Genomic DNA, 22,950 nt, shown 5'->3' on the forward strand with positions numbered 1-22,950 from the left:
CCGCCTACAGCTCCCTGCTGCCACGCTGTAAGGCGCTTGGATTGGGGGACCTCAGCACTGCTTTCACCCTCGTCTTCCATACTTCTTCCAGTGTCATTTATGTCCCATAAAAATGGAGGGAAGAGAGAGGCCATGTTTAATGTTATATTCTGAGTCATCTTCTCTAACTTTAAAATACTGTTCCTTCATGTTGCTCTCCCACTGCTCTCTCTCCGTCACGTAAACCAGGAGAAGACGTCATTTCGCACTCTTTAATTGGGATCTTAGTAAATCAGTGTGTGTTTGACGTCCTCGGGTTGCTTTAAGGCGATTGGCGTGTTATCAGATCACTCCGGATGGATGCTAATGCACGCTGTAAACACAGCCTCATGCTATGTTGGAAAGATGAAAGCCTGACGCTCCGTTGTTTACACATACACACAGATTGTGTTCATTAATTCTGCTGGATACATGGCAGAGTCTGACCTGCACAGTTCTTTCATCTATTGTGATCTGAAGGATCGTTCCTGCACCCGAGTCTCTCTAGATTAAAGGATCTGCTCCCTCTGACCACAGCCGGGCTATTTATTTCTCCACAATGAAAGTCTGGCTGCTTTTAAGAGTGAATTTCCTGCTGCCATCGCCGCCCTTTGTGTGCTGCTGAGTGCATCAGGGCGGCTGTGTGCTGGCCTGTGAGATAAACTCGCCGCTAATCAATCACACGGTGAGCTCTCTCTCTCTTCTCTGACTTTGTCCTCTTTGTCGATATTGAACACACACACACACACACACACACACACACACACACACACACACACACACACTGCATGTACACAAAGTCATCTCACAGTGTCCTCGGACCGCTGACACTCCTGCACCAATCAGTAGAAACCTGCAGAGTGGCTACAAGCACCGGGAGTGTCTCTACAGGATAACAAGTGGATGAAGGAGTTCTACCATGTTTCACCGAGAAGAAGAAGAAGAAGAAGAATTACTCTGTCGCAACTAAAAGTCATGAAGGGTGAATAAAATACACGCTGCATCCAATGCAAATTTGTTTTACCAACTCTTGAGATGATCTGCATGATTTATTGATCAATCTTCTGCTTTCTATTTGTTTGGACTTCACATCATAATTTAAAATAAAGCCTGTTCAACCTGTGGAGCCCAGACTGGCATCTTCAAAGTTGCTTATTTAGAAAATGAATACCTACACATCCCGTTCCTACAAATAGCCCCAATACAATCAATTATTTACCTCATCCATAAAGAGTCTTTTTTTTGCAGGATGGCCCCTTACTTTAATTTAGTAGCTGATAAGTTGGGAGCTTTTATTCTGCACTTTATGTTCTGCTCGGTCGTTTTCTCAGGAGTTTTATTTTTTACCCATAAAAAGTTTCAGCAGGAAATAAAGTTTTCAAAATCAGAGTTCACATCATTAGTTTCTTTTTCCTTCACAGTGGTAAACACAGACAATGCTGTCATGTGTCCGTGGAGGGGGGGGGGGGTCTGAGGCCTCTACTCTGCCACCCCAGTGTGTTACATCCTCTGCCAGCCCATTGTACTGAAATCAGCCACAATAGCTCAGTATCTCCCCAGAGCAGAGCCCCTTATCACGGCCCTGGAATGACTCGTCTCTGCGGACGCCCACAACACAGGCGCCTCGGAGCGGAGCGCACAGAGCTGGAGGTGAGCGCGCAGAGCAATCTCCTCCTTTTGTTCCACGCGTGATGAACTGGGATTCAAACCTTTTCATTCTGCCGGCGTCTCTGGCAAACTGGGCGCAGTCTGCAGAGAGAGCTCCGCGAGCGATGCTCAACTTCAGCGAGCTTTTCAGTGTGACAGAATAAAATCGTTGTGTTTCTTTGTGTCTGCCTTTTCAAGATGACTGAATGAACGAAGCCTCTGCAGAAACACGCAGAACACTCGTGCACCACATCAGGTCGCCGTCGCACGACAGTGATTTAGACTTCGTGTGTGGTACTCTCACTGTGCTGTGGTTCTTGTTTTAATCCAACATGAAACATGCACGAGACTCTTTTATGCTCCCGATTTTCTCAGGAGTTGACTCAGAATCCTGGCAGCAATCAATCAGGTGAGTGTGGGCGGAGCTGTGGACTGAATGCTGCAGTGATGGATTGTGTTTCTAATAACATCCGACACATCAGCAGGCCTTCATCCTGACATCTCATATTCAACAAGGTGCTTACACAGCTCAAAGGAGATGCTTTCTCTTCACATTATAAAACATTGCGTCAGACTTTTATTTAAATTTTCTGTGTAACAAAAAACTAAACCGACATAAGCGCTTAAAAAAAAAAAAAAAAGAATCAGATTTTTGCTCGGAGCAGCGTTGAAAGAACAGAAAAGGAAAGAGAGGACCTCCAGCTTCAGAGCATGTTGTTCTGTGGTTTGATTAAAAAGCTCTCCAACGTGAGGCACATACGGCTGTGCTCCCCAGTAAGATGTTTCATTTTATTCTCTCTGATCTTGTTAAAAGCTTACTCAATCTTGGTCTAGTTAGAGTTGGGGATCCACGGCTCGCGGTGCTTTGCCAAAGCAGTGTTCAGGAAAGCCTCTGCAGACGTCTACGCCCTCTCCATGAATCCATGAATTGTAATATTTCCTGCTTGATGTGCCCACACCGCAGGAAGCTAACAGTCAATGCATCACCAAAATGTCGTCGTGTGCCACAGAGCAGCCTCTGTACACAATCCTGGAAGTGGAACAGCACGACCACAAAAGTCAGCTTGGCACATTAGCTTGTTATTTACCGTCGGCGATGAGCGATATAAAACCTGCCTCACGACCAGTGTTGATGGATTCCCAAAGTACATGCAGCAATCATCAGGCAGAGAACAAGCTGCACATCTACTGCAAAGCAATCCAGCAGCTTCAGATCTATAACCCCAGCCGAGGGGCCGCTGTCTGACGTCCAGCTGTGAGGTTCATAACACAGCTCCATGCACGCTGACAGGGACACACGGAGACGACTGGTGGAGCTTTAACAGCCTGCTGGACACGTTCCGATCATCTCAGAGTTTTCATGGAAGAACACCGAGCAGAGGCTGACGCCTTTAAATAACAACTTCATTGCTTTTAATTTGTTTGAAATGTTAGCGTGTGTTTGTGCTCTGACAAGAGATGATGAGGTCATGAGATTGTTCTACAAGCAGCCTGCAGTAGAGGGACGCAGCGATAACAACAGGTTAACATGTTCACCTTTCATGTCGTCAGTCTGTGAAACCTTCAGAACAGTAAAATCCCCCCCCCCCCCAAACGTGCCCTCTGTATTCTGATTGGCCAGCCTTTTTGGGGGGGCAGAACACTGCAGGGCTGCCAGGGGAGTAAGAGGTTTCAACGGCCTACGTAGAGGCTTGAAGCCGTCTGGTGAATTTCTTGGTTTCATGTCGGGGAAGTACGTTTCAGTACGTGCTCCTCCGCCTTCAGTCGGTTGTTTTAGCAGAATTTCAAGCAATGATTCTGCTTCTTATCTAAAAACTGAACATGATGATCTGTTTCAAAGATGACTCCGCCCCTCGTGCTCTCCACCGTCTTCACGTCCTGTAAGCGTTCAGCCAAAGACGATCCGAGCGTGAACGAGAGGGTATTTCCAGTCTGCTTCAGTCCTTTGACGGCCCAATTACAAGTCCTCTAATGCAGAAATACATTTCCCATTATTCCATCTAATGTGTTTATGTTCTTCTGGCTTTAATAGCTCTCCTCAGCATAGACCAATTAAACAGCCAACAGCCCATTTAAGGCCTGATTAGTCTCAGACTGGTTTTTAATTTGATATGCATGCAGACCACAGGCTGAATGGTCGACCAAGCGGGAAGGTGGATGTGATGTTTGATGCAGAGAAACATCAGAATTAGTGTTTCTGTGAAGGTCCAATAACCTCCGCTCAAACCAACAAGAGAGCAAAAGCAGACGGCGCCCTGCACGACCCGTTTCAGAGCGGCAGCGATTTGTTTTGAACACGTTGAAGCGGACTTGTCCTACCTTATCAGGATTCTCTTCTATCCAGCTCTTCACTGTGTTCAGAGCGATTTCAGCTGCAGGCTCGTTGGGGAAGCCTAGGAGGGAAAGAGAAAGTGTCAATACGACTTTGATCCAACATGCTGATGCAGAAAAAGATCCACAGGTAACCGTGCTTCTCCTGAATCATTGCAAAGCAGCAGGAGTGACCGGTCTCAGGTATGTGAGACCTTCAGACAGCCAGGATACAGACGTGCTTTTAAAAACTGCAAATCATGTTTTCCTCTCTGTTATCAGGCTCTTAGTCATCTCCAGCTCAAATAGAGATAATTCATGTTTTATCTTCAGAGGGCTAATTACATTTACAGCTGTAGTATTGATTAGTTGAAAAAAAAAAACACACGCGACTAAAGCTAATACAGCGAAGAGGCAAACAGAGATCAGATGATTCATTTTAATCACGTTTTAAATTCCGTTCTTTGGCATTTAAGACTAAAAACAGCGAGGCTCTTATTTTGAATTTAAATGTCTTAAACTTAAAGCACTTTACTTTTTGTGTGCTTTTATTTTGAAATAAAGTAGCCCTTCTGGTAGATGGAAGGTTGCGAGATGAAGTGAAGCAGAGAAACAGGAAGTGGCTATGAACAGACAAAGTGATATGATGCAGTGAGTGTCATTGGATGACATGACAGCAGATCATTTACAGAAACCAGACCGCTGCAGAAACTCAAACTGACTCGCATTTCAAGCCGGCGTCCGAGTCATCCTGAAGAAGAGAGGCCCCACTCTGCAGAACAGTCTGAGCGTTTACCTGTTGGCCCCTCCATGTTTTATATGCATCAAACTTTAAGTCGGTCTGAACATTCCTGGATTACTCCGACCCTAAACGAAGAGGTGATTTGAGTCGATGCAACGTATAGATCCAAATCACGCAGATGGGGTTCAGTGCTGATAATGCCAGGTGCGGAGAGACTCTGCTCCACGCCGAGCTCCAGATAATTTGCTGCCACTTCAGAGAACTTGTAGAAACGTATCACTTGGAGTGAGCCATTGACGATAAAAGCCTTTGGGCCAGCCGAGGAGAATATGTGCCATTACTAAAAGAGCTGCTCTGTCACTGAGTGATTCAGTGGTCTTCATTTCAAAGTAATTATAGTCAAGTTTGGGCTTGTGGGGATTTCACTGAACTTGAAGCAAAGCACTCTGAAGCGTCAGATCTCAGACGTTGTGTAGTTGATGCAAATGTAAAATTAACGGGATGTTATCTTTCAGGTTAGATGAGGTACTCAAACATTTCTCAAAGCGTCCACAGTGCCAACTAGCCGAGCTTCAGCGGGTACTCTGACCCCTAAAAGAGACCTCACACAACCCCACTTACAGAAATAGGCTGCATACCTTTACCAGCGTCTGCCCTGTGCAGAGTCAGGACAAGACGCAGACAAATAAAGTCATTACACTGGTTTTGGTCCTGAGTGACCTGGCTGAGGATTTAAAGCGAGTTACTGTTTCTTGTTGTAACCCCTCGCCCCCATAAGGGACCGCAGGCCGCTGCAGGGACCGTCTTCCTCTAACGACAGAGGTCGCAACCTCAATTTCAACCCACATCAACTGATACAAGAGCCATGCCACAGTTGTAAGCAGTTTGTTATTGCATGGGTCACTCTCTCAAATGTTTTTCTTTTCCCGGGTCAATGCCACGGCTATAACACTCTCTGACCTACGAAACAGGCTTACATGTACTGTAATGACCTTTTCCCCCTCAGAGGAAAATAAAAGGCCACAAAGAGGGAGCCTTACATTTCCTGATTTCTTTCATCTCTCACTCACATCACCTGCCGTCAAAGCCTCTCCACAACTACCCTGTAAACGCTTTCAGAAAGCCAGGATATACTGCGTGTACTTCCCTCTCTCAACCATCCGACTGGAGCTGATGTCTCTGTCTTTCTTTCTGTTTTTCTTCTCCTCCCTGTCTCCACTTGACAGGAGCGGCACAATAACACGGAGCAGAGGGCTGAAGTGAAGAGCTGCAGAAACACGAGGCTGAGCTCCAGTTCAAGCTCCTGCGAGGAGCGAGATGTGAAGATGTGAGCAGCATACGAGCCGGCAGTGACAGGCAGTCCGCTCCTGTGGCTCTGCAGAGTCTCCTGCCCTTCAAACAGCCGCGTGCTCACAAGCTAATCCAGCGTGCCAAATCAGTGTGCAGGTCACCTGACTCCTCCTGTCTCCTCCAAACACGCTCCACCTTAGCATCGCTATCACTTTGTCTGCTGATGTTTCCTTTTTTGAAAACCTGTCTCCACACGTACAGGCAGGTGTGCCGACACTCGGACTCACACGTCGGGTAACTTAGGCAAACAGATGTGCAGAAGACGAGCAAGCTGAGAAAAAACAGAGCTGCTGAGATAGGACCAGCTGTTGAAGGAAGAGCAGACACAACAGGAAAGGTGTCACAGAAGTAAGCATGAGAATTAATGACATAAATGAATTCATTATTAGAACAAGCATCAGCCCCACCGCTGTGCTTAGACTCTGTCCCTTTATAGCAGATCAAGAGAAGCACATTTATGATTCAACTTCAAACAAGTATTCATCATAAGAGTGGGACTGTGCAGCAGTGGGAGGACGGCATTGACTACATTTAATCTATCCAACGTGGACTTTCTACAAATGCTCTATTGATCTGAGAGCTGTACCTATTAATCATAGCAGGAGGAGAGGTGCGCAGTAGAAGCAGTGAAAGAGATAGCAGGGAAGCAGAACGATAAATGTAAACAGTCTTTGAAACCAGATGAGAGAGAGTAGAGGGTTTGAAAAAAGAGGGGGGGGGGTGCAGCAGGGGGGGGGGTCTGCCAGGAGGACTCAGATCAACAGCAGCTTAAGGTCAGCAGCAGTCTCATCATCGGATGTATCCAGACCTCCACATCTGCTCGGCCCGGCCTGCTGACTTCACGTCTACAATCAGAGCCGAGCCGTCGAGCGCATGTCTGGAACAAGGCGTGCCGTCTGAGTTTGATGATCACTAAATGTGTTTGGATAGAAACGATAAGACTGCACATGCAAAGCTTCGTTCACGACCCGTGTTACTCTCTAACACAACATATCAAGAGTACCAGAAGGTCCAAGATTCTGCAGACGAGCAGCTTCTTTCACACCACTGATGGGATGAAGCGTGTGCATAAACATTTTGTTTCTGTTCACATCTCTGTGCAGACGTTCATATCAACAAGACACGTTCCTGAGTAACCTCGCCTCGTGTTCATCAGGCCGAACAGGGAACAGGAGATTGTCTCTCACACGGGGGAGACCTCCTCCATTATCGCTTCATGAGCCGACAGCTGGAGCCCACTGGTTTGAAACCAGCACATATTTGTTGGAGGTTATAAAACACTCTCCCTCCTGTGCTTCTCTTGTTCATGGGAGTCGCAGTGAATCGGAAGATCAGTCGACAAAGAAAAAAAAACAACAACCCACCTACAGGCGATCTCCAGGAGAGGACTGAGTGAGCGGAGTCTTTTATATGCTCAAGTGCACACAAAATGAAAAAGTTCAGTGTTTTACTTCTACATCTACTCCTCTCAACAACCTCCTCCCCCTCCTCATTCTCTTTTGCTCCATTTGCTGTGTGGAGGGCTCGGTGAGAGCTAATCTGTCAGGAGGTGGAGAGCTGGCGTCAGGCGCAGTGATGGTGGGCCCTCCAGGGTCCCTGCACTGCGTCGCTCGCCTCATCTCTCTCTCTCTCTCCTATGCTGGGAATATGGCGGGCTGGGGGAGATTTGTCTTCGTGAGGCGCACTGATGGGATGTGTGCAGTGCGGGGACGCTGATGAGGACTCAGGTGGTGCAGTGTTATTTCTGCCGAAGGTTCCTCTACTTCATCACCAGGCGGAGTGCAGCGAGCGCAGGAAGCAGGCTTTTTGCACGAGCCATGTGGAAGAGAAAAAAAGAGTGATGGAGGCATGGCTCAGTTACCGATCCTGTGATGTCACAGTGGTGGTTAAAGCCTCTGGGAGGAGCTTTAGATTTGTGCTGACTTGTTGGTCTTGTCCTGTTCACGCCAGGTCGAGATCTCATCCTGCTTTCTTTGAATTCTCAGATTTATCTTCGAGTGACCGGAGTGACGAGTACAGCACGGTGTTTACATGCATGCAGAGTAACCTGGTCATCCAGATCCCCTGAAGATGTGATAAATACTTCTGGTCCTGGTTTCTGGTTTCTGTGTCTTGTCTGTGCTGTCGCCTGATCGGTTTATTTTTCACAACACAAACTCACAGGAGAGCTCTGTGGATTGTTTCTCTCTCCCTTCTTGACTTCTGATTATTATTATTTCATTGCCGACAGACAGAACTCAGATCCTTCGTCATCCACAAGTAAGACGCACTCGTCACCTCCGCCATGTTTGTTTTACTGATCGGTCACTGGGCTGAAACCAGGATCCTGTTTTCTTTCAGAGATCTCCAGGTGACAGAATCAGGTTTGTTAAAGACGCCGTGTAGCTGTGTTTGTTTTTATAGCTCATAAGGATGAATCTGATTTTATTACAAGAATCCCATGACCTAAAAAAAAAGGGCTCACTGCACGGTACCTGAGAACCGTGTTGTTGTTTTTCTTTGGATCATTTTATCCATTTGACTAATTTCAGCAAATGATCAAAATCCCCAAAAAAGAGAGGACAGAGTTTGGTGTCCTGTTAAATGAAAGGTACGTTTCACGCCAACGGGAAGACTCCTCTTAAAACAGAATTCAAATATTTCATTCCTGTGATCTTCGGCGTGTCGGACCTTTGTTAATATGAAAAAAAGAGACTCTGCTCTAATCTGTGATGCAACCCGGAGACACCGTGTCTCTGTCTCTCAGGCGGATGTAAAACACCTTTAAGGAGACTTGAACAGGACCCTGGGTGACTTTTAGCCGTCTGCGTTTCTATCTTTTCGATACAACGTGTCACCGGAGGGAGGAAGGACTGCGAGGTGTAAAAGCTGGGAAGCGCACAGAAGTGATTTAGTTTATAATGAAAGCGCTCCGCGAAGGCTGGAAAAGTAAAGTTCATGTTCAAAAATATCCTGCAAACTGGAACATGGGTAAATAACACGGCTGCCTTCAGGAGGAGCACACTATTCAAGTTAACTTCCCAGACTAACTTGTGGAGCTGCTGTGTTTGTTCCTGCAGTTAGACGACGTTGCATCGCACGATAAAGCACGGAGAGGTAAGTGGACAGGTTGAACACGCCCGAGCTATGAATCATCCCCATTGTTAGTTTGCACGGGCAGGCTGCAGGGACATACTGCAGACCACACCAGTTTTGTTTCTCCTGACTGAGCTTATAAAGTTACAAGGCTGCCACAGTTATTTTCGGGCTCTGTACTTTCCTTGTGTTGTATTTGTGACAGTCTGAGAGGTTTGAGAAACAAAATGTGAAACACAGAGTGGGAGCGGTACCACCAATAACAGCCTGCTTCAGCTGTCGTGGGTCAAGTTCACGAGTCGCCACGCGCCGCTCATTCTGATGAGCGTTCCACCTGAACGCAGCAGGAAGCCTGAGGCTGCACTATGTGCTGCTTGGGAATGCACAGCAGATATTCAGATGGAAACCAAAAAGGAAATCTGCAGCAGAAAGAAAAAGCCTGGCAGCTAAAAGAAACAATAAACAGGCATGTTGATCTGTTTCAGATTCAGCCCTTATACATATGTAGATCCTCATTCTCTTCTTTTTACGCTTTGTGAAATCATTTCAAATGAACAGTTTGGTATAAATCCAGTCTGGAGTGGATCCAGACAGGTCAAGGCAACTTTATTTATTCCGCCACTCATCGTGCTCTACACAGGGAAGACTCGGCTACACAAATACGAGTTTAAAGTATTCCTATTTAAAATAGAGAAAACACTGAGGAGATATTTAAAGGGCGAATATCTGACTTTCTGATCCGTCGACTCGTCGTCCCCACGGACTCCTCCGCTCTCCTTCAGCGACGCACATCCAACCTCTCTGCCCTCAGTTATCAAATCAGAAAGCACAATAAGTGCTAACGTTAGCGCTCTTTAGTTAGCTTCATGTAAACTGACACAGAATGATGTAAAAACTTTAATGTCCTGATGAAGACGCGTGGTCACGTCCGTTATTTTTTTTATTTGTATCAGACTTTCAGTTTAGATCTTTTTAAGGGCCATTTCATGTCTGTGGAACCAGAAAGAAAAAAAGTACCCTAAATGACCTCGCTTCAACCTTTTTTCTGGGTTTTTTTTAAATTCAGATTTTTGGAAATCTGATCTCCAGTCCCAGTTTCCTCCTCTGTTTAGTTCTTCTTTACTGAACTTTCTGCTAACTGGCAGAGAAAAAGCAAAGCGTCACAACTAAAAAGCAGAACTAACAAACTCAAACAGTGGAGTGGATTCGCAGAATTCGGTTTGGGCAGCTGGAGGAAATAAATGAAATCATTAAGTGCACCAGAGTCGAAGGCAGCAGCCCTGTGTGTTCATCTGGAAAGGAAGGAGGGGGTAAGAGGGGTGTCACCCTATCAGAGCCCAGAGGAGAGGTGAGGTGACCCGGGGTGGAGGACAGAACAGCGCCCCAGGACTCCAGACGCCAAAGCGTGGGTGTCAAATGGCCCGGAGCTCCTCTCTACACCAACAGTGGGACGCGGCAGGGCTGTGACCATGACCGACTTTGCAGCCCGCAGAAGGAGACGGAGACAAAGAGGGATGGGAGGGTGCAACGAGAGGAAGACAGGCAGAAAAAGAGGTAGGAGGAAGGAGAGCAGCCGCCGTGGCACAACAGATGACGACCTTCCTTGGACACGTTCCAGAGAGGTGATGCCACGCTTTGTCCTACATGCTAAAATTAACATTTTCACTTTAAAAAAAAAACAAAAAAAACATTCTGGACATATGCAAAAAGTTTAATGCTCAACCGTGTTTCTCAAAGGCCTAAATCTTTAGTCCTGTGGGTGGGAGGTGGTTCTACGTTTGGCTTGTCATGCGTGAAAATGGAAAACAAGGCTAGCGTTGAGTACAATGCACACTCTGTGACTCAGTTAAATGGGCTACAAAGCTCCTGTTCCCTCTCTGAGCTCACACTCTGTTAGCCACTGATACCGCACCTCGCTCCTGCATACCTTGAAATTCCCAACCCAGCTGGGCTAAGCTCCCTGTAGTAAACCCTGGTTTTAAAGAGACGGAGGACTCGCCTGGGCCAACTCTGGCAAGCTAACAGCAAGACATCACCGCCGAGAGATAAGGCGCCACGAACGTCTCCAACCTTCCTAATCCCAGACGGGGAGGAAGAGAGCCCGAGTGTGATGCTGGCTGGAGAAAAAAAAACGCCTTCGCTTCTTGACACCTTTGATCTGGACAGCGTGGTAGAAAGGCAGCGTGAACATACCAGTAGAGCTCATGTGGATTACATCCGCATATCTCCCACAGCCACCAGTGAGTGCTAAAAGTCCTCTGTCAACAGTCGTCAGATCCGCCACAGAGACGGGCGAGCCAAAGGTGGAGGGCGAGCAGTAAACAGAGAGATATGTGTCCTCAGAGAGCGGCTGCACGTCTGCGCTGACGGCCTGTGATTGTTGTCATGGGGTTATAAATGCATTTTCACCGTGGCATCTGTCAGGTAAGCAGAAGACTTAATATCCATGTCCTTGCTTTTACATTGCAGCATCATGCAGAGATTTATCTGATCAGCCGCTAAACTGTACAGCTCATGACAAGGTTGTTCAAAGTGTTCAGCTAAGAGGAGCTGCCAGGCTAAAAAGCCAACAATGCATTTTAAGAGGAGAGATTCATGTGGCTTTGCTTCATAGGAATCTCATAGACTGTATATGGACAACACACTTCAACCTGCTCTGATTGCACCTCCTTGTTCTCTCTCCAAGCTGCAGCCGACAACCAAGAGCAACAAAAGCTGCAGTTCCTCGAGTGTCCACATGAGGCCGGACACAGAAGCATCAAAAGTCACATACAGCTGTCTGTTAATAGAACAGAACAGACGATCCAATATGGTGACCGCCAGTGTTTGTTCTGTTGGAGCAACATGGAAGAAGACTTTTGATGCACATTTTAACCCTTAGCATCCCTTCATATAAGCACAGCTGTAGGTTTATGATCTATATTACAGCCAGTCAGCAGGGGGAGCTCTAAATCTTTTGGCTTCACTTGATGCGACGTGTTGCTGCGTCCATTCGTTCGACAGCCTGGTGTAAAATAAGGTGTGAGGGAGAGAAGAAGGACGAGGAGAGACAGGAGGACGTATGGGAGGCGTAGAAAAAGAGAGAATGACCTCTCTAAGTCTGGGTAGTTGGAGTCTTGGCACTGATCTTGTGGGACACTGAAAGGTGTCTCCCCCTCGGAAGGAATAATCCATTTAAAGCCAGGTCGCATCGATGTGATTGATGTGCAAACAGGAGCAGCACTTAATAACCTCTATCATGCTGGGTGACCCTGTGGCCCGCTGTGGGCACCAGTTTGTTTATGGGTGGTACCTCCGACACACTATCCGTGCAGAAATTCTGTTGTGGCTAATGGGCCGGACTGAGGGATTGGTCTGTCAGCGCTGTGTGAGGCCTCATTTTTCTTTCCGAGCGTCTGAGGTACCCCCTGCACCCCCCTTCTACACCCCCCCCCCCCTCCCCCTCCACCGTCCTGCCGTCATCTGTCAGCGGTGACTGAGTCTCCTGGAATATAGAGGCGTGAAAGAGAGTGTCAATTAGCATTAGCTTTCCTGACAAATCTGTTTTTCTCAGCACAAAGGCCTTGGATAACTTGTTCCTGATTCCTCTCTGTCACAATGTTGGCGGGAGGGAATTTGTTTTGCTGCAATTCGAGTGTAAAAATGGGTCAAGCATGCGTAACAAGTTTAGTACCTGGCTGCAGGAAGGCGTGCGTGTATGTGACACTACGGCTGGATCTTTGTGTATTCTGCAGCGGCAGAGAGAGAGAGAGAGAGACGTAAAGGAGATCTAGAGAGAGCTGGGTAAGATGTGCCTCCCACACAGAACAGCTTTTGTTTACATCGCTGGAATGGAAGATGACCTTAAAGGTTATCTAAAATGTACAGAAAATGTCAAAACGCCTGACAAGGGAGCGGGGCCTCTCTCTCTGAACATGGCAGCACTCGAGGGGCTCGGAGACGAGTCCCAGAACTAAATCACTGCAGTGTAGCTTCCTTTGAACGTCCCCTCTCTATTTGCCCTCTGCTGTGTGAAGATCTTCAGCCCTAATCAGCCGCATTGTTCTGTGGAGATGCAGTTATGGGAAGCACTAAGCTGTTTATTTATTGAACAGGCTGTTTAATTCCCCCCTCTGCACTGCACTGCCTCCCCCTTTGAAGTGAGGGGCTGCTGCTGCTGGAGTGCAACGCCGAGCTCCTGCTGGCAATGCAGCACACGATGCAACAGCAATAAGCAGCGTCCTGAACAGGAGCTCTGTGCCTCCTGCAACACATTCACCACAATGCACCTGCATTTATTTATTACCTGCCATTTGAGTTTTTAATGAAACTTACTTTTTGGTTTCAAAAGAAATTCTTTGCAATGTTTTTTCTCCTCATTGCTCGAGTTAATAGAACATACTGTCAGGAGTTCCTACAGGGTAATCATTTAGAATCTGTACACTCAAACAAGACAAAAACACATATAAGTGTAATATAATATATATAATAATATATATATAATAATATATAAATAATAATAAGTGTGATGTTTTTGTTGCATGTGACAGACAAAGTCTTAGCTTAGACATTTGTTTTAAACACGCTACGTAATTCATTCTGTGTTCACACTCATTACACACACACACACACATGCACACACACACACACACACACAGGACCTGTGGACATGCATCAGTGCAGAGATGTCAGAGTGGGTTAGGTGCTGCGCTGGCCACAAGACGCCATATTTGAAGCAGTTTTTTAAAGGCAGGTTGAGTCATTTTCTCATCTGTAGCATTTTCAAACACTTCGACCAATTTCTGCACTCGACCACGTTTCATTAAACCAATCAAGCCTCTCTACCCCGTGTGTGCATGACCCGGCCCCCAACGCATGAGCTGAAATCCACTTCTGGACCAATGGCGCTCATGCATGTAAGCGAGGGGGCGTGGCTTTAGAGAGAAGGAGGAAGAAAAGAAAGTTTGTTAGTGGCTGGAGGTAATGTTGAAAAGGTGAGTTTTTCTTGGTGGGATTTCTTGAAGGTGTGTGTGTGGTGGTGGGGGGGGGGGGGGGGGGACCTAAGAGGTTTAGTCCTGCAGGGGGGTTGGGGGGGCTGAGAGTGCAATAACATAAAAAATGACCCTGAGGCTGAAATTTTCCTTCAGCAGGGTAAACACCACACACACACACACACACACACACACACACACACACACACACACACACACACACACACACACACACACACACACACACACACACACACACACACACACACACACACACACAAAGAAAGAAAGATTTTGAAGAAGGGTTCTCGTGATTTGAACACGACTGAGCTCGACGCCTCAGACTCGTTTTTTTCTGCTCTGAACACGTTCGACATCATTTCATATCTCTGAAGCTGAAACCTGCAGCTTGAATGGACAGATGTATAAACACACACAAAGGGTTAATTGAGAGTCCCGCGGGCAGCTGACCGCTCGTGAAGCGGTTTTACTCTTCCTTTGTTTGCATACAGAGTCCGTACCTGTGCGCTCGTTTCCTTAACAGTTATGTGCTGACAGGGAGCCATCGGAGCGGCTGAAGACTCTCACGAGATGACGGTCCGAACAATTACAGATCCCTGATCACGTGTAACACTTGTATTTACACACGTATCATTTAAACAATGAAAACCCCCGCGGCACAGGAAACGGCCGTCCTGCTGGTTTTAAATCATTCATACATTTTGACTGCTGACTGGCTGTTCGTGAAATGAAAATAAGCATGTTAATTTATTCTGACATATTTGGCACCAAGCATTCTTATCGGAGGCTTTGTGTGAATTCAATGCATCGCTTATATTGTAAACAGTTTGTCAGGATGGTGACAAAATAATGACTTCCTTTAATCAGCGGGGAAATATAATGCATGCTTTTAAAATCTGTGACACGACACCTTCTTATGTCTGTTAATTACATTTAGTAGAAAGTTCACATTCGAGGTACAATCCACCGGCGCTAAAGGCGGTCTGATGTAGTTTACCATTTGAACCAGCAGAGGGCGCTGGCAGTTTAACGTGACCATCGCCTGCGTCTTTTAACCTCAGTGAATAAAGACAGTGATGTGAAAAGGGCGCTGTTGACGTCACCGGCACTCTTTTACAATTGTATGAAATTCCCCGTCGTTTTCCCGCCTCCGCCATCAGTCATACAGTGACTCAACAGACTGTTGTCATAGAGACAGGACGGGCGTGGAGCGCTTTACCTCTCAGCGTAGAAACACTTCACGCTTTTTTCTTAATTCGTTCAAAGTCTGTGGTTTTCTTTAAAGACAGCCTCCCATGTCTGTGTGCATCAACAGGTCTGACATGTTTTCAAAGTGACTTTGTTCAGGTCTAACGAGCACACGAGCTCTGTGCAGAATTCTTCCTGCTCCCATGAGGGAAAAGAAACGCTGGACACGGTCGACGTTTCCTTCACCTGAGACGAGGTTACGTCTTTGTGCAAAGCGGTGCAAGGTGAACTCGCTGTGTTCCTGGTCAAACATACAGCAGCAGTGTACTTTATGAATTACAACCCTGAGATGTAAACATGATACTGTCTGTACTCTGTACAATATACATCCACATTTAAAAACACAAAACAAACAAGGCCAGTGAAATGATAGAAAGAGGTGAGGCTTACCGTAGATGCCTGTGGATATACACGGGAAGGCCTGTGTGGGAAAGAAAAAAAAAAAGAGTCAACATTAAAGTTCACTTCCTGCAATAAACCGCAGTGTCTCTTTTTATAAACCTCATTAAAGACTAAATCAGTCTCCTTCACTGAAGACGATCAGATCTAGTCGTGAGATTCCTTACAGAAACACAGAAAAATATTTGAAAGTTGCGTCTGTGTGTTCTGCATCATGAATCCTAATCCTGCTCTAATTTGCATTTTAAACTTCTTTCAGAACACACACACGTGCTGAATCACACTCGAGTGTGTGGGAAGAAATGAAATATCGGCTCATGTTGTGTTCTTCACTCATTTTCATGACGGCCTTTTAATCACTCCATTCTGAAGGTGCATGAAAGTGGTGGCTTGTGAATTCAGCTGGAGGGAACATTTGATTGGACTCGAGTGAATTCGTAAAAACACGGAGAGCTTTCTGCCCAATCATCACATGACTCTCCAAACATGGCCGACTGATCCGCGGCCTGCAGCTCACAGCCCTCCTCTTCTGCTCACTTTTATTACGCAACCGGTTCAAATGAAGGTTCGGCGTGCCTTTGACCTCGTCTGGATGTTTACATAGAAAAGATTTCAGTCTGCTAAAAGTCGCTGCAGTGACTCAGCTGGAGGTCAAAAACACGGAGGACGTCGCAGCGGGAGCTTTTTCACTCCATTCAGACGACGAGGAAACTACAAACAAAAGCAGAAAGTCCTGGATCGATATCCACAGTCAATAAGATCCCAGCAGCCACAAACAAACGAGACGTGCAGAGAGTCAGAGGAGATATTAAAGAGCAGAAAGATATGTATATTTATGGTTGTCTTTTCCAAAAAGATTAGAAAATGTAACCGCCTCGTAATAGTTTTTGCTTTGCAGCACTTTGCAGCAGACGAATTATTCACGCGTGGCTTTAAAGCTGAAAATAGTTTCATTATTCTTTACTCTCTGTGAGCAGATAGATTATGATGCATCGTCCTGGCTGTGAGCCTCCCCGTTTCACATTCATCTTTTTAAGTGTATTAATAAACAGTAAAGGGAAAGGATTTTATTCGCGGCTCCCATTTGTCCTCAAAAAGCAGCTGAATTCGTGCTTTGCTGCGTGCATTCATCAAAAGGCGTGGTCCAAACGTGAAACACAATAAGATGACAAATTAAGAGAGGAAGGGGAGATGTTTCCACACGCGGCTCACAAGTGGATGAATTTAGAGCAACAAAACGCTCCAGAGATTTCAAAACAACACAACACCCATATGTCAGATTCTGCCCGTGCCAAAACGGCGCCCAACAGTTTGTTTTTTTTACCGCACTGACCCTGTCAGGTTGTATTTAGAAACACGCCGCCGCTGCTGGCAGCTGCGCCAAAACCACTTCATTTAAGAGCTGAAAAATACAATTAGCAGATCTGAGGGAGGAAATAAGCAAACACACGTCGAGCGGTATGACGAGGATGAAAACACGCTCGCTTCTTCTTTTTTTTTTCTCACTGAGAGAATAAAATAAACTCCCCACATGAGAAAACAAATCCTTGATTTAAAAGGCTGATAAAATATGTAGACGTTTCCCCGTCTGAAGCCTCCTAACCCCTGACACCCGCTTTGAAAATGCAGCGGGCCGCCTGTCCTTGCTGCGAGCCAGGAGGAACTCTCTGTATTCTTATTTACCAGCATTCAGGTTCCGCCTGTCAAGGTGAATCTTTCTTTGGTGGGATGATTTAAATCTTTTACAGAAGCGTTGACCTTTCCAGATGACTGTCTGGGTCTGACACAAACCGCGGATGATGAAGCGTGGAAAAGCATGGCCATTTTTAGTCCTGCCGAGGGTTCACAAATATTCAGGGAGAGAAACAGGCCGATGGTATCTCAAACGAAATCACTACTGTGTGCTAGTGTAACGATGTGTCTTTAAAATGTGTCTTCTGTGAAGCAGAAATTAAACGCAAAGCCTCATTAGGCGTTCTTATAATCTGTAGACTGACTGAGCGGCGTCCTGTTATTTAGCCCGGAGAAAATCTCAATACTTCTCAGAGAGTCTCCTAATAATGTCAGCTTTCATTTGGCAACAGTCGATACGACCAGGAATGGAGATTTACTGGTGAAGAAAGGAATCTAATTGAAGCTGTGTGATAATAAGAAGAAAGTAAAATGAATTTCATCTTCAGGGAGGATGAGCATTATTTCCTGTCAGCGAGCCTCGGCTGCCAAACTGAACCGGCGCCAGAAGCTTTGTTATTGTGTCTCAGCTGAAAGGCCACGAAGTCGCTCTCTTCAACTTGAACTCCTGCGAGTAAACCTCCACACACCAGCCGCATAATCAATCAAAATCTTTTTTCATGAGCGCTCCGGACGATCCATAAAACGGGCATCGATCTGTGAGGTGTGAAAAAGGAGCGTTGTGTAATCACTTAAGGGGACGCCGTAAAGACGTGACACGTCTGCAGCTGAAGCAGACGTCACTTTGTGCTTTCACAGGACAGTTACTGCAACAAGTGAAGAGAAGTACATCCACAATAAAAGTCTAATGCAGGGAGAAAGTGTTGGCAGACATTTTTTTTTCTTCTTCTTCAATAAATCAGCCACACAGCAGGCAATAAATTACAGCCGGCACTGATGATAAATCTATCTCATAATCCTGTCGGTGAACGCCAGCAGGCTCGATGGATATCAGCTTTAGTTTCTCTTCAAATTAAAACTTTGTGCTAAAATCGAAAGCAGTGTGAAGCGACGCAGAGTTCGATTGTTATCATTTATTCACTGCAGAAGGACGGGCATCAGAACAGAGACGTGCTCACGGCTCACTTGTACTTGTTGGACATTAATGCAGGTCGCTGTCACATGATTGGCTGTCGCTCCGGCTGATGAGTTTTCTCTTCTGACAAGACCAAGAACATAAATATCTGCTCTTCTGGGTGTTGGCGTTACCGGGGGATAAAAACCAGACTACGAAGGAAGTGAAGTTGTTCTTTCCTTAGAGAGTGGCGTTCTCCTTCCTACCTCAGTGATGGCGTGGAGAAACAGAAGGTCAGTGGGGGTCTGGAGACGAGGCTGAGACCTTGAAAAAGGCCGAGTACTTCACTAAGCTCTACTGCCCAGAGATGAACTGTGATACATCAACAGTGCTCTAATTTAACTTCTGCGTGACCCTCAGAAAGCTCGTTCTCACTCATAATAAAATACAGAAACACGATTCGACGGGGGGAAACATGGTCGGTTTCTACAAGGACCAACCCTGCCTTTAAATATTTTGGAGCACTTTTTTAAAGTTGTTTCCAGATGATGTTTGCAGTAAATAACTGTCGATGTCGGCCATATTGAACATCATCCATTAACAGCTCGTTTTAAAAGAAGCAGAGGCGACGCAGAGACCTATTTTCCTCTTCCCGTGGACGCCGGGCCACCGTGGACGTCACTTCAGTAGTTGTTAGCGTGCATTCCTGTACATCTGCTTCCACCGTGTAAGGTCCAGTGTTAACTAGGACAGTCAACAGTGTATAAGTAGTGATGACCTATGATTCATGCTGCAGGTCATTACTTCTGTCTCTGGCTGCTCGTTATCGGTGAGTCAGCACGTTCGCCGCAGCCTGGCATGAGGCCGCGTCCGACATGTTGCTGATCTCCTTTGCTGAGGGAGTGTTCAGAAATTGGTCACCTGGGAAATTATTGTGTTTCTCGCGCTCCTCCTTAATCTATCACATCACTTTTAAGTGGAGCACCTCTCCTCCCGGCGTCCCCGTGCACTTCTTCAGCCCACAGAATATAAAGAAGAGCACGGCGCGGCTGCAGTGATTATTATTGGAAAACTATACTTGTTTTACATTAATGCCTGGAGATAAAAAGTGTTACATTTCATTTACATGCTTTTGATGTAATGTTTAGAGAAGGAATGGGATTTTAATTTGATAAACTGACACGACCGCAGCTTATTAAAACAATGATTCAATAACTTCAAAGTGCGACTCGACACGAGTTTGCAACAGCGCTCATAAAACTGAATGACTTGTTATTCCGCTGAGAGCGCCACGGCCTGCGGCTCTCACTCATTTGTTAAACAGCAGGATGTGACATAGTAAAGATGGCTCAACCTGTGGCTAAATGCAGCGGCCCCGCTGTCGCTGTCAGCGGCCCGTTCTGGTGAGCAGGCAGGTAAAGGTAAGAAACCCACGCATGGACACAGGTGGGGGGCGGGGAGGAGCGCCTCGTCTCGGCTCACTGAGTAAATAGCACTGGACCCCGGGTGCTGCCCCCGGAGCGTGAAGCCTCCTAGCTTGTTTGCAGATGGAAGCTATGCTTATAAATCACGGCGGCGAGGGGAGACCTTGTGCAAAGTATGTTATTATTCAGCAGTGTTTCCACAGCGTGTGCCATCAGAACATGAATCCTCTTTGTTGACTGCTGTAATTCTTTAAGCATGTAGGTCACGCCTGGTTTCTCGGCCTGAATCGGCTACCTGCTGCTGCCGAGAGGAGCACGTCACGCTCACAGATCAGGATATTCAAATTAGACACATTAACACCCTTTTATTCTGCATAATAGCACGCTCCATATTCTAATGTTAGCTCTGATTGTTTGAGTGTCGTTATGCTAAATGGAGGATGGAGAAACGCAGAGGGCGAGAAACCTGGAAGCTAATGGCCCGGGTCCCACCAGTGGCTTTTATATGTGCAGTGATCAAGTGTAACTATTATCCCGATAATATCTGAGTGTGCATTACGAGCCGCGGCGTCGCAGGCTGTGTCTACATGCAGGGAGGAAGTCAGTGGTTACCATCCTGCAGGAGTGACACTGATTCAAGATGCAGCTTCCTCGTGTCGGAGAGTTTGTGTTTGTGTGAATAAACCGAAACAGAACGCTCCCGTCCTCCAGCAATGAAGCCTGAAAATGTGCCACTGCAGGTGAATCGTTCTCCAGGCAGCAGCAGCAGCAGTGAGGCAGAAATGACAATCCAGACTACAGGAAGTGTAAATAGTGCTCGGCACAATGGTTCTGTTGACATGACTGAGTCTACCCTGCTGGTCGAGCACGAGTCAGGAGCAGGGGGGGAAATGTTCACACCTCCGGTTAAAACATCTGATGCAGCCATGTTAACCTGCTGCTCAGAAGGAAGAGTCTGCAGGTTTATTTAAAAAGGTTTCTTCATGAAGCAATGAAGACAAACCAGCTGCTCTGTGAATGTAAACACACTTTGTGATTTGATGTTTTTATTCCAGAAAGTGTGCAGCTCTTAAAGTGTGGCATCACATCGTGCCGTGTTGCATCGTGTGATATCGTACACGTGTTTGTATCATGTCATGTGAGTGTCTGAGTTTATACTGTATGTTTAAATGTAACCATGCTGTATCAGTACCAGACACTTTACAGTCTAAAGTTACAAGCATGGTCAAACATGTAGAAGTCCAGACGAGGGGAAGTTTGCATCGAAGGCTCTGCGGACTTACAAAAGAGCTCATAAGCAGCTCCTCTTCCTTTGCCGACTCATCGGAAACACGGGTTTGTGAGTCCACCAGGGCGGACTTCTGGGACGGAACCGAGGCGAGAACGGGTAGTTGGACGTAAAGTAATGAACTCTCTTTGTCCATAAAGACGCTCGGGGTACTCGGGGAATTGTTTCCATCACACTCAGTCACACGGCGCCGATCACATATTCACATTCTCCGTACGCAGCGTTTCAGGGAGGGGGAGAAGGAACGTGGCGTCCGTCGGCCAAACGTCTGACAGAGGTGAGATGAACGGCCTGAAAGAGGGTGTAAATGCTGCAGGCTGTGGATAGGGCAGAGCAGTGGAGCACATACAGGCAGATACGGAGCTGATGGATGCTCGACTCATCGGACCATGACCGGCTGTGTGCTTGATCAGGCACAGCTCACCCTGAAGCTCGCAGCTTCCGCGCGCAGGTACAGAGAGAGGCTATTTTTAATGCGGCGTTGTCGTTGCTATGGAAACAACTTTAAACACACAAACTACTTTTGAAACACTTTTATTCCAACGACGCTCATAAATTGAACAGATTCCTTCCAGTTGTGTCAGGAAGCGATTCTGCTCTATTAGCCACGCGGATGTGAGGTCCACGTGTGACACCGATTCCCTCGGAGGTAAAGTGGGAGCATTAAAATGACACCGAGGGCACACGCAGGAAGACGCCTGCTCATATTTATTCATGAGCCCTCGGCTCAGGAACACATGAAATTATATCGCTGACCACGAGAAAGAGGGCGAGCGAGAGGCCGGCAGAGACAAGAGACAGGAATTCACATCGGTGAGGATAACTGAGCGACCTCTGCGTGACCTCCAGTGATTGACAGATGAGTAGGCGAGGAACATGTTGAGGAAACTTAATAGCTAAATTTATTCCCACTACATGTTTGGTGAAACTACTCGGTACAGCTGCAGGCGCTTTTCATGCTTTCAGATATTTTCTGTATTTTAAAACTGAACTTATTGACCGGATTAGCAAGCTCGCAGAGGAAAAAAAATCCAAACTCGTCTCGAGGCTGCTCTGAAACGGCGAGGAGTGGAGCGAGGCTCACGCTGACGGACGGGTTAAAAGATCTGTGGCTTTGTTGTTTGAGGAATCTTCTTAATTTCACTCAAATGTCTGGCGGGGGCTTTTATTTACCCCGACTGAGAGAAGCAGGGGACGTTAAGACCTCCATGTCTAATTCTCCTCTTATATTCTGATACGATCCTCTCTCTCGTGTGTGTAAACATTTGACTCAATCCGACGAGGAGGTTGTTTAGAGGCGGGTTTAAACGGGCCGAGTCGCTCTGGTCGGTGCGGTGTGAGAAATCACTCGGATTGGCTCAGAGGAGGAAAAGGCCGTGACAAAGGAACACATGTGATCACCCACGGGAGAGCGGTCTCCATATCGCCAGACGATCAGCGTACATTAACTGATTTATTATATCTCACACGCAGCTTCCTTTAAAGCCCTGAACTTTACTCTGATTAAGGTCCTCCCGCTGAAATGATTACAGTGATCTTATGAAACTTTTATTGCGTTTATCACAAGAGCCGTGACATTATAAACAGTGGGAGGCATCTTGATTGAATCCTGAGATGGAAAGCAGAGAAGGCGGTAAATGAAGGGAAAATGTATCTGTGGTGAATCAGAGCAAAATGTTTGAACCTGAAAACAGAAGACATCACACAGGACG

At 46.5% G+C, this 22,950-nt stretch overlaps 1 protein-coding gene across 1 annotated transcript in view; it reads right to left on the reverse strand.

The window, feature by feature from the left end:
• LOC306835992 (uncharacterized protein) overlaps positions 1-22,950 on the reverse strand; it is a 242,486-nt gene that overhangs the window by 85,382 nt on the left and 134,154 nt on the right. Inside the window, exons 3-4 of the mRNA XM_079362844.1 lie at positions 15,772-15,802; positions 3,985-4,058 (exon numbers count right to left, since the gene is read on the reverse strand). Coding sequence (XP_079218970.1) covers positions 3,985-4,058; positions 15,772-15,802 — 105 coding nt within the window. The remainder of the gene's footprint in view (positions 1-3,984; positions 4,059-15,771; positions 15,803-22,950) is intronic.

Source organism: Symphodus melops (assembly GCF_947650265.1).
Source record: "Symphodus melops genome assembly, chromosome: 15".
Classification (NCBI taxonomy): domain Eukaryota; kingdom Metazoa; phylum Chordata; class Actinopteri; order Labriformes; family Labridae; genus Symphodus; species Symphodus melops.